Source organism: Porites lutea, chromosome 4 (genome assembly GCF_958299795.1).
Source record: "Porites lutea chromosome 4, jaPorLute2.1, whole genome shotgun sequence".
Lineage (NCBI taxonomy): Eukaryota > Metazoa > Cnidaria > Anthozoa > Scleractinia > Poritidae > Porites > Porites lutea.
Window position 1 is genome coordinate 49,597,106 of NC_133204.1, and position 12,094 is coordinate 49,609,199.

At 37.0% G+C, this 12,094-nt stretch overlaps 1 protein-coding gene across 1 annotated transcript; it reads right to left on the reverse strand.

The window, feature by feature from the left end:
* Positions 1–1,335: 1,335 nt before the first annotated feature.
* LOC140936040 (substance-K receptor-like) lies at positions 1,336–3,200 on the reverse strand. The gene has a single exon (XM_073385617.1). It carries the CDS (start codon positions 2,521–2,523, stop codon positions 1,417–1,419), a length of 1,107 nt encoding a protein of 368 aa, XP_073241718.1. The 5' UTR covers positions 2,524–3,200; the 3' UTR covers positions 1,336–1,416.
* Between the last annotated feature and the right edge of the window lie 8,894 nt (positions 3,201–12,094).

A 12,094-nucleotide genomic window follows, 5' to 3' on the forward strand; every position in this document is an offset into this window, starting at 1 on the left:
CATGCATTTAAACTAAAAGTCATATATATGCAAATATCTTTGATGGTGTTACTGGGTAATTCCCTTGAGGGGTACGGGTTAATTGCAACTAAACGAACGTTTGAATTCTGTGCGAACGGTAATTGAGAAATTGATCGGAAGTACCTCGCCTTTACTCAGTGAGTACAAATGTATGTAATAGATACTTGCATTAGCATCATTTTTACGTGAAAAACTGCCATAAAATTTAAATTGTTTTAAAGAGACTAAGTATTAATGACATAAATGGCTATAAGTGGTCGCGAAAATTAGTAAAAATAAGGTAATAATGACAGAACTTTTATTAGTAAACTAATATAAGCAAAATATCACCGACTCGATAGTATTTTGAGGCCTAATGGGTTACCTAGGAAAAACGATTTAACTTAAGAAAAGAGAAAGGAAATGAATCAATTATTTTAACAGAAATATCTCATCGTCCCTAATATTTTAAGGTAAAACTATCGTTTTAGTAGGTCACGTGACATGTAACGTGAACCTTTTTACTGAAAAGCTTAAATAATAAGTTGACGAATTGATGACGGTTTTTTTGAAAGAAATCAATCAATAGCGTTTTTCTGATTCATATTAGAGACATTAAGATTCACGTTTATCGCAAACGGCAAACGTCAGATTCAAGTTAAGAATTTCTCAGAACAGAAAATAAGCAGATAAAAACAGAAACTTGGTGACGTGGTACAAATTCACGTTTGCCGTTTGGCGTAAACAAGAAACTTAATCTCTCTGTTAACTATTTCTTACACTTCACGTTTGGAATGACTTTATATTTCACTTCAATACAAAATTATGGGGGCAAACATCGTTTCAAAAACCGACATTTGGTCTTAATTATTCAAAACTTTAATTTCAAACTTCGAGTTCGTTAATTCCAAACGAAGAAAGTAAAATATGATCATCATCCATCACCAACGCCAGTGTTTTAAATATAATATGTAATAGTATTATTATATCATATATAAAAAAATTAACCAGACAAAGAAAATTCCTTCTTGTTTATGATCATGTCACGTGACCATAATTATACGTTAAACACAAGAAGACTTCACGGTGTATATTTGGGGAAAATTCTATTTTGTTTTAGGCATAATAGCAGGAGATATTGCCAATCAATCATATTTTCCGAACACTCTTTTGACCCAGGCTAAAGAGCGTTTTTGCTCACGTGGCCAGCGTTTACATAAGAAAAGAGTTTAGCTCCCACAGGATTGGGTTGGAACACCAACATAGCCACCGTTTCATTGTTTTGGAACACAAATTTTGGCCGCCGTGACGTCATGTAAAAAGGCTTTCTTAGTCCTTGTGCCAAATGAAGTTACGTTTCGTCTGACATGAAGAAGCCTCGGCTACAGTTTTAATGTTTTAGTTCTGCACTTTGGGTTAAACTTCTGTGCTTTTAGTTTCGTGTTCAGGACTTCCGTTTACTGCAAACCAAATCTTGTCCTCGTGGTCATGGAAATGAGCTTTACCGTTCTGTTTGCGTAGAGAGTTATTTTGTGACGGACCAGCCGTGCTCTGGATATCAGCCAGACGCATTTTGATGCAAGGACACAGACAGATAAGGTATTTTATGTAACCTGTTCTGAAACGTCTCGTGAGTGTTCCGTAGACGAGCGGATTGAGGCAGCTATGAATAATAGAAAGAAGAAAATCGAACTTGAGAAACACGTCTTTTGCAATTTGTTTCTCTCTTTCGCCACCAAAATCAGTCATCATCCAGGAAAGCTGAACGGGTAACAAGCAAATTGCAAATACTAACACAATAACCGCAATCGTTTTTAAAATCTGGATGTCTTCTTTGCGTACACGCCGGGTATTATTGTTGAGACTTTTTCCAGGTCCGAATCGCTCTGTACTCGATTTAAGTAAATCCACTGCGATTCTTATGTATGCGGCACTAATGACAGCCAAGGGAAGGGAATATTGCAGGACAAACAAGGAAGCTGTGTATGCCTTTCGTCCCTTTTCAGAAGGCCATCCCTCGACGCACTCTGTTCCAAAATCACCCTGAGCCACAATCACTAGAGGAAGCACAGCCAGGAAAGATGCCAGCCATAAACCAATTAACCAGCCAATAATCTTCCACTTACGTATCTCAGGTTTAAATGGGTTTGTAATGACATAACATCGGTGGATTGCCATGGACGTAAGGGTGAACACACTAACAAAAAACGTCATGGTGGCTAACGGCGATATTGTCTTGCAGAACGCCGTGCTATGGTGAAATTTGACGAAAAGTCTAGCCGTGTACACAGGGAGAAAACCAATCATAAGAAGATCGGATATGGCCAGATTTACAATAAACAAATCATTAATTGTTCGACGTTTTTTACCTTGTACTACTAACAGTACGAGGACATTGCCAATTGAGCCCAAGATAAACGTTAATATGTAAACACAAAGAGTAGCTTTACCTTGTGAGCTGTCCAGAAAGGACGGTGGCTCCTCTTCTAATGCGGAGGTTTCATTTAATGCTGTCAATGGCATTTTATTTGTCTCGACATTAAAGAGATTTGTTAAATTTTAATCAATTTCACAGCTGTCTGAGCAAATGCCAGCGAATGGTTATGTTAAGTGTCCAGTGAAGAAAGTCAGGGTTGTGACTCTTTTTAGGTCCAATGCCTCTTCAGGATAATGAGGATTCCATACAGTGAACCAGTTATGAAAAACTTTGATCGCTGCTATGTTGAGTAAAATTCCCGCGTGTTCCAGAACCTCAAAAGTCGATGATCAAGAAGATAAAAGATGATAATTGTGTTGCAGACGGATCAAAAGCGTCAAGTAACGAACGTCCTGTCGTGTCAATATTCCTTTTTTTTCTGACAACAAAGTAAACAACTCTTTATACCAACGCACCTCTTAAAAAGGAAAGATGCCAAGCAACTGAGTGAATCGTATGGTACTGCTCCTTTTATCCCGTAGCCCACGTACGAGACCAGAATAAACCCGTTAATTCAGGACAACATCCGTATCGCACGTCAGAGAAAGCAATATGGCACGTATGTCCGGATGTTTATTGCCTTTTCCTGCTTCCACCAAATCAAGCTGGGGAAAAAACATCGGGAATAAGTTAGTGTTAATTTTCAAAACTTTCAGCTTCCCTCTTTCCTTTTTCCAAACAACCAAATAAAGATAAAAGGATTAGCGAGGGCCATCAAAACAACACCATAAGGTTACTTATAAGTGTAAAGTTACAATGTTCTTAGTAACCTTTCACTTATTGTAGGCTAAATGCTATTTGGCGGAAAAGGTTTAGACAAAATTGAGCTTTGACAAACATGTCAAAAGAGTGAAGACTTTTTAGAGTTCCAAAAGGGACAGAATCACCGTAATGGAGAAGTTACATTTGATACATCGTTTTATATTTCCCAAAGAATAAGAGCCTCAGAAAAACTGGTATCCTCGAAAATACGCAGTTTTTACTTTCATGTTAAAGGAATTTCAAGCAAGCTTTGTGTTATTGTGTCATGGCTCACAATTGATGACGAGAATCAATAGTAATTTTACAGCCTGCAAACAAGGGCATTGATCAAAGACAGGTGCTACTTCTCAAATAACCCTGTCTCACGTCGTCGCATATGATCTGATCCTATATTTTGAACTCTTGGAACCCAGGTTTAAATGACTGGTGTCTATTACCTCCGCGTAATGGCGTACACTTTTTGTTTACGTTTTTCTAGCCTTACAACAAAGAACACAACAAATGCAGCATTTAGCATCCCTTCTTTTAGAGCAATACACAGTGAAGCATCATTGTCAGCTCTTTAGAATTACACTTACCTTAGAGTCTAGTACACATAAAGCAGTTCCTTGTGTACCATATTCCCAAAGTGATATGACATACTGAGAAATTGTACCAGTGGCACTATGCAAATTTCCTTCTAGTCATTATTTGACCGGATAACAATCACTGTCACTTAAATCTGATTACTTCGAGTTTTACTTCCTGCCACCCAGTTAAAGCTCAAGCATTTTCATCAGAATCTTCGTCACCGTTTCGTCTTTGTACTGTAAGTGCTCTAATGCTGACCGACGAGAAATCCACAGATTGTTACCCCCTAGGTACCATTGCATACGTACTTTATTAAATGACGGTATGCTCGGTTTAATCTCTGCTTATTTGTTTGTCGTTGTGGTCTGAACAAACAATAAACCAAATCTGGACAAAAGATCTTCAAGCTGGTAAAAAAAAACTTTGTAATCCATAAGAACAAGAATCAAATTCCCTGGGGTCCTCCAACATTCCAAAGAGTAATATAGAGGAGTAAGCGTTTAGAAAAACGACCCAAACTGCGCTTACTAGCTGTTAATTAGGAGTTTACTGGCTAATTAAACTCCGAGGAAAGAACATAGGAACTGGCGGCTTAGGTAATTTTAAAGTGATCTTTGTGGGCTCTATTTGACAGCATGTTTTTATGTTTGAACGAGGCTGTCAGCTGGCGGTACTTTGACTTCTGGAAAAGTCGCGGAGTAGCACGGAAGCATTCTTGAACCAATGCATTTTTTCCTCATTAACTTCATGAACGCATTTCAAAATTTGCCTACCTTCCAATGCCTGCGAGCATCCGATATCGACCAGCAGCGAGGACAATTGTGAACAGTAACTAGCACACAGTGCCTAGCACTCAAGTGTGAAACACGACAAAATGCTGCAATGAAAATAGTCAGTCAAAATAACAACTCGTATTTTTGGATCGTTGGTATTTACCAACCCTATTTATCTGCCCCTTGTCTGGTTTTCGACGAATTTGAGCAGCTTTTAAGTCGTCTCCATGAGCATTTTTGAAATGAAATAAAAAAAAATGTCAGCACGGCATACCAGGTTTTTCACTGTATGGTGTTATTGATGGACTCGTGATAGGCGATATCATTTAAATATTTACGACCTAGAACTGTTTGTGTCTCTGAAGGATGTTGATTCATGGTTACTGCATGTATCGTTATTGTAATGACATTTAAGCACAAAATACAAGCTTTTTGTAATGATTCACCCTTTTTCTGAACATGCGGAAAAACAAAACAAGGCAAACCGGGTGAATCTAACTTCAATTTACAACGGATATAACACTAGTTTTCAATGGATAGAGATGACGGAACGTTTCATTAACTGGAACAAGCAAAAGCTTATAAGCTGAGCTTCTAAACATAGAAGGTTTTTACCGAACCTTAAGAATTTCTTTAACTGTTTTGCGAGTGACTGTTAATGCTAGTATATTAACTTTTTTGCAATTTGCATTTTTCATTTTAAATGGTGAAAAGTCCAATTTTAAACGCATTATGGAGAGGTAATTACAAAACAGAGGTCGCACTTCAAGAACTAATCAATCAGCCCTGTCGGTGAAGATATAGCCAATCAGTTAGCTTTATTACAATGAATGTTTGCCTTTGATAAAGTGCCTGATAAAAACCAAGCTAAACCTTATGTTCAAAGTTAGCACCCACTACTCTTATCACACGATCACTCCAATCAAATAAATTCGGCAAATCCGACGGAAGCGATAACATTAAAACGCTGATGAAACTGATCAGCACTTTGAGCAGAATTGTGGCCCGCGGCAGGTTTGAAAATCGACACGATAGAGCAATGCCAATAACAGAATTTGTCGAATATTTTACATCATTTTGGATTTGGAAAATGCTTATTGTTTGATACTTTTGCGATACGAACTCTTAAGTACACAAACTGAACATTTTAATGTTTTTAAAATGCGTAAAGAATGAAGAGAAGAGTAGAATGAAATAGAAAGCCGAGTACAGTGAATTGACTCGCTTGCTCTGACCTAACAGAATCTAGGGCCGGTAGGGGAGACGAGGGTTCTAGACTGAAATGGAAAATTCAGAAAAAAAATGATTTTATTTTCCAAATAAGCAAATAAGTTGCGTAGGTAATACCATAAAAAGCTTGAAGTTATAAATTTTTGACCAATATTCTTAATCATATGTCATTATAGTTTCGTTGAAAGTTTGGGCTATGGTGATCATTCCAGCATAATTTGTTCATTCCTCCAATACAAGACATAATTGATTTGTAGATTCTTAAAATCGCTGATAAGTGTTCAATTTTAGAATATCGTTGCTCGTAAAATGTATTTTCGGTTTTAGTTAATCGGTCTCTTCATATCAGATGATGTTTGGCAACTCATCAAGAAAATTGAAAGCCGAGGTTTTGCTCAAATATATTTAAACTACGTGACCCACAAAACCTAATACTGTAATATAAAATTCAATAACAAAGAATCATAAAATTTTAAATAGCTTTCACCAGAACATCCCGGCTTTAATAATTTCACAGCCGGGAGTGAAAATGAATCATAATTGAAGCCTTTAAAAAAACGAGACGGGAGGTGCTGGCCTTAATTAAAGAATACAACTGGAATTTTTAACTTTTTAACGTAGTCCTATGAAAGGCCAATTCACGAGCCAGCCGGTGGGCTGATTGGAAAAAAGATATGAACATATTGTCAGATGTTTCTATTTGCCAGCGTGGCCTGTGGTATAAGTTCTGTTATTATCGGCTGGATAAATCTACAAGTTAGTATGACCCTTGAGAAAGGAGAACTTTGATATTTCTCCTCCAACTAGCCCGGTGGTGTAAATGAATTTTTCCCGCAGTATTGCTGGTCAAAATTTTAATGCGTTTACTTTTCAGTCTACTCATAATCAAAGACATGCTAAGTTACTAAAATTTCAAGCACGCTAGATCTCAAGATTACCAGCAATTATCACTCAGAATGTCGCATTTTTATTCAGGCACACATATAAGGTCATATAATATCTACAAGGTGGCAACCGATAACAGTTCAAAAATAAGAGAATAATCTTGAAGAGGGAATATCATCAATTCATTCATCGTATTGTGAAGATTTAAAAAAGATGAGTTACTTTAAATAAAGGTACCATTCAGACTTTTACGAATGTCTGAAACATTCTGTAAATCCGGTGGCCTGATGAAAAAATTATCGATTGTTTCGAGTCACACGTGATTGAATTTTAAAAAACTACCACACACACACACACACACACACTCATACTAGCCTGAAAGAACACGCTTTTGTAACGGTAACCAAGAGAGTCGACAAGCGAACATTCGTATAATACCAAGCCGACATGAAATAATAACTTATTGACAGTTTTTATTGCCACGTAAAGACCGAACCCTAGCCAGTTTGGTCATGCAAAGCCGATTGATATGCGGACTGCTCGTGCATGTTAGCTATTATAAAACAAATCTGGAATCAACCTCCTCAGTAAGGTCGATTAGTCTGTAATGACCTCCGCGGAAAAAAACCTTTTGAATTGTTTTCGATGTAGGCTACTTGTAGCAAGAATAACATGAAACTGAATCGAAACTGAAGATAAACAACTTGCATACCTTGTTTCCTCATTGGCTGAGAAGTCGCACAAACTCCTTTTAAAAGAATACTTGGAAAAATTGATGATGATGTTAAGGAAAACCTGTTTCATGGCAAATGATGGTATCTAAAATGGAGCAGTTGACGAAGCTTTCCAGTCTATGGCGAAATGTTTTGAATTTAAATTTTAATTAATAGATGAAAGACGCAGGAAATGGTGAATAAATAGCTCTCGATTTGCATCTCTTTTACTCAGTAGTTTCCGATATTGATTGGCAGCTGAAGTTTCTTGTCTTAACTTTTGCGAACAAGTCGCTCAGACTATGATCGAGCCCTTGTCTCAAATAGATAGTAATTTAGCATTTTGATAGTACTTTAGAGGGCAAAGAAAATCTAAGCATTATTTTGAAACTACAACTGTCTTGGATAATTCCACTGACGAAATAGGACACCTTTGGACATCATCATCTGTGTAAAGATGAGGGTTAGATGAGTTAGAAGGGAAGAGGTGGGGCAATCAAGTGTCTTCTAAGGATATGAACCCACACACATTCTAATCGGACTTCTAAGTTACAGTGGCATTACAAAGGGTTTCAAGCCGGATTTGGGATAGAAGTAAGGTATTAAAGAAGGTTCTTTCAGGCTTGACGTGACAATTTGTATTAGTTAGTTCTGGTAAACGTTACATGGCATAAGAGATGGGAGCAGGTCGTGTCAACATACCTTGATCCCTACACAACTGGATAAATAAACTGAATGACCGCTGAATGATAGTACAGGGGCACCCAACGGGAAATCTTGCGAAAAAGACCTAAAAAGAACAACAAAGCAAGAATAAAGCGTTCTGAAACCATTTTGAGCATTTGGGGAGATTGGTGAGAAAAATTTATCTGTTCCTCACTCCCGGCAAGACTGATGGTAGAGTTCACAGCCAGCAAGGTGCACCTACAACCGGCAACATAATTTACTGGGGATTTTCCCAGCAGACGTATGTCCAAACGTTACTGGCTAGTTTGGGTGTGGTCAAATTGAAAATCAGCCTTTCAGTGCGGAGGGGGCGGGGGCGAAATTCATCCCTTCACTTGCGTGTGTTGAGGAGGGGGGGGGAGATGTTTCAGACAAATAGCACCTCTAGACATCGAATCCCCTCATACACCCTTCATTATCTATTTCCCAGGAACACTTTCCTACAAGGACATATTATTTTTTCGAATCTCCCAGCCAGCAAGAATTTGCCTGAAGAACAGATATTTTGAGGAACACATCCATTGAGTTCCCCTGATAGTAGAGAAAACGGCAAATGACAATGTAACAGAAATGGGTAACGTGTACTTAAGAGACGAGTAAACAAGATTTCAAGAGGAGGAAAGCAAATGGAAAGAATGACGTCGACATTGAATACTGATGACACATTTGTGACTTTCCTTAGCATCTTCTGTGAGTTCATGATCACTCAAAATTTTCTGCGAAATTGCAGGTTTAACACTCAACTCATCGGACATGGGCTCGTTTTCTGTATGCACGCATGTTTTGTACTCCTAGGATGTTTTATCAGATAAGCTTGGCTCTGTCATTATTATGATGTTCACTTCAAATCAAGGGCAGTGTATGACTCAAACTCTACACTTTCTTGCTTTCGCGAGGTGAGGAAACTTGCTCTTGATTGGCTGATTGTTTGTACTCTATATAACGTCGATGCTGATTGGTTTTATTTCAGCCCCAGAAGAAAACTCCTGATGGCAGAAGTTGACAAACTGAATTTTAACATGTGAAATTTGATATCATTTATCATAAAAATAATTTTTTAGTGGAAGTTTGTTCTTTCATCTTGGCGGCTGAAGCCCGGCAATTTGTTCATTTATGAATGTGCTGGAACGAAATTTCTCAGTATCATGAAACGATTTACATTGTGGTTTGAAGGATCTTTAGGCTATGTAGGTATAGTCGTATTGTGTATATAACAATTAAATGACGGTGAATTACCGTCTCTTTACATTTGAATAATGTCACGTAATCAACAAGGTTGTCTAAATTTAACATTTTCAGGGAGCTTAATTTGTTATATATTTTGGGTTTGAAGTTAACTGAAACGGGAGAAAAGCACAAAACTACACTTATTAATAAATAACTTCTTAATGGAGTACTTAAGTGAAAGTACGGCCTTCACGTAAGTTCATTATGAAACCGATTCTTAGTTTGCAAAAAAATGAAAACGGGAAATGTATTATTTTCACTAATAAGACTTATTAAAGTTGTTGGGTAGAACCTTATAGAGCAGCTGGTTTTCCGGTGAAGGACTGAAAATGACTTCTTAACAAGAACATTATATTTAAACAGCAAATAAAATAACTATGATGCCTTTTTCATGGATAACCATTGAGTATGTTTTGGAAATATGATAAAAATTAGATGAACCTTCTAACGCTTTTATACATATGAACCTTTCTGAAATAATTTTTGACAAGCCCGGAGCCCAAATAAAAATGGACGTCATTTTATCTCGACTGAGGCAAGACTGATTACCTGTTCCACGGTTGAAGTCCAGAATAAAATATAGACAGTTCGATTGAACTGAGACTTTGAACAATTTTGTTTCCGCAAACTAAGGCCAACCTCGAAAAATTTAAACTCAAATCCTCTGCTCAATTCTCGCTATCGTGTGTTCAATTAATTTCCACATTTATTCAATTACTGGCTTTTAAAGCGGTTAACCGTTTTTAGTGGTTTTCTACCCCGTGCGTAGTGTAGCGCGTGGCAAGACTATCAAAACACAGCAGGAGATGAATAACTGAACGATAGAAATGGCTCCATAATCAATGCTGTTAATAAAATTACTCTGTGATACGAGTTTTACATATTCAAAAGTAATCGTACGAAAGTTCTTATACACGACACCCGAATTCATTTAGAGTTCATGAATGAAAACTGCAGATACCACAACAGAATAAAACTCCTTTTTATATTCCAACCTCCTACTCAATTCTTTTTATATTCCAGCTTATGATAATCATGATCAACGTGTAAATAAGTTGGAGATATTAGGAAATATCCTGCAGATAACAGATATTAATAAAGCACAAGATTGGCTGTCAATACTAGCAAAGTTAATCAATTCCGTTTTACCATTGTAAGACAACAACCACGCTTAACACGCGATATTTCCCATGAAAATAAAAAAAACAATAGTTTTTCCACTATTTCTATTATTAGGATAAATACTGCGAACAGTATTATTTTCAGTTGATCTTTGGATAAGCCCTTTTGTGTGTCCTTTTTTTTTCTAGCGAGAACTGCCAAATATTAAAACTTACAAACTAAGAATAATGCTAATACAAGCTTGTTTTATTCTATTAATTTGATCAGCAATCGCTTTATCTAAACAAATGTTATTGATGATAATCGCCGCGGACAGATGATGTGATTTGTCTCTATAGAGATAGATTGTGACATCAGGAAAAATTGCAGTGTATTTTTATTCAAGACGTCCAATGACGGCGCTTTTTAGACCTCGCGCAATTCCATTTCGATAATTGAGGAAATATTTCCCTGGATGATCTAAGGCCGGAATTTATTAGTGAAGTGAAATATACACACTTGGTCTTAGCTCACTTTTGCAATCGTTATAACTTCATGAATCCACAGTAAACCTTTTGCCTTTTATAACTATGAAATAAATTTTCATTAAGGTGAGAATAACGATCAATAGAATTGATGGATGAACAACTGAATGAAAAAAAAGCTCTTCACAAGGTCTCTTATATTTAAAAGAAAGGACGGGTCTTTGTTTAGGACAACCTTTTTTGCTGTTTTCAATATAAAAGATCTCGTAAAAAGAGTTTTTTCATTCAATTATTTAGATCCGAGGCAGGAAATGAACATTCACAGAATTAATGTATAACAGTTTCCTGCGGAAATAATGAAAAGAACATTCATTACAATTTCTCTTGTGTTTTATAGGAAACACACGGATTCTTTAACGCGAAAGAAGATTTATCTTCCTTGGAATTAATGTTCGTTCGTAGCAGTAGAATACATAAACATTATTTTCCAATATCTCGTTGGCTTTTAAGCCATGCTTTAATTCCTGTTGCAGGTGGCGCAATCGTATCGATCGGCTTGTGATTTGCTGCCGCGCTTGCACAAACAATCGTGCGATGTGTGCAATGTCAATTACTAGTAATTCAAAAAAAATTTCTCTTTCTAATTGTTCTGCTACAACGAGTTACCACTCAGGATTTAGAGGATGTTTGCATTTATTCCACCATTGACGTCAGTCACTGACGTCAATGATAAAATAACAGCAAAATTATCAACAGTTGACATCACTGTGAAAGGTTTGAACCCAGGAGTCATTTCATAAGTAGATTGAACATGATCGTCTGGGTGAACGTAGTCCTGAATAGGACTGTTGTTGACAGTGACTGACGTTTCGACAACCTGTGCCGTAGTCATCTAGCTTTAGAGTCAAAGTGAGTTGTATCACGTCAGTTGATGGTATTAAACTCTGTTTATTGACCTAATTGGTCAATTAAGCCGTGATGTCATTGGCTATAAAGACTCGTAATATCATTGGTGTGTTTCTATCTGTCCATTGTCACAGTTAAACAGTCGTGTATTGTTAGTCATATTGTCGGTTGTCCAGTCATTCTGGCTTGATGGATGGCTTGATGGACGCCAATGGACGCCGACCAATATTACCCTAAATA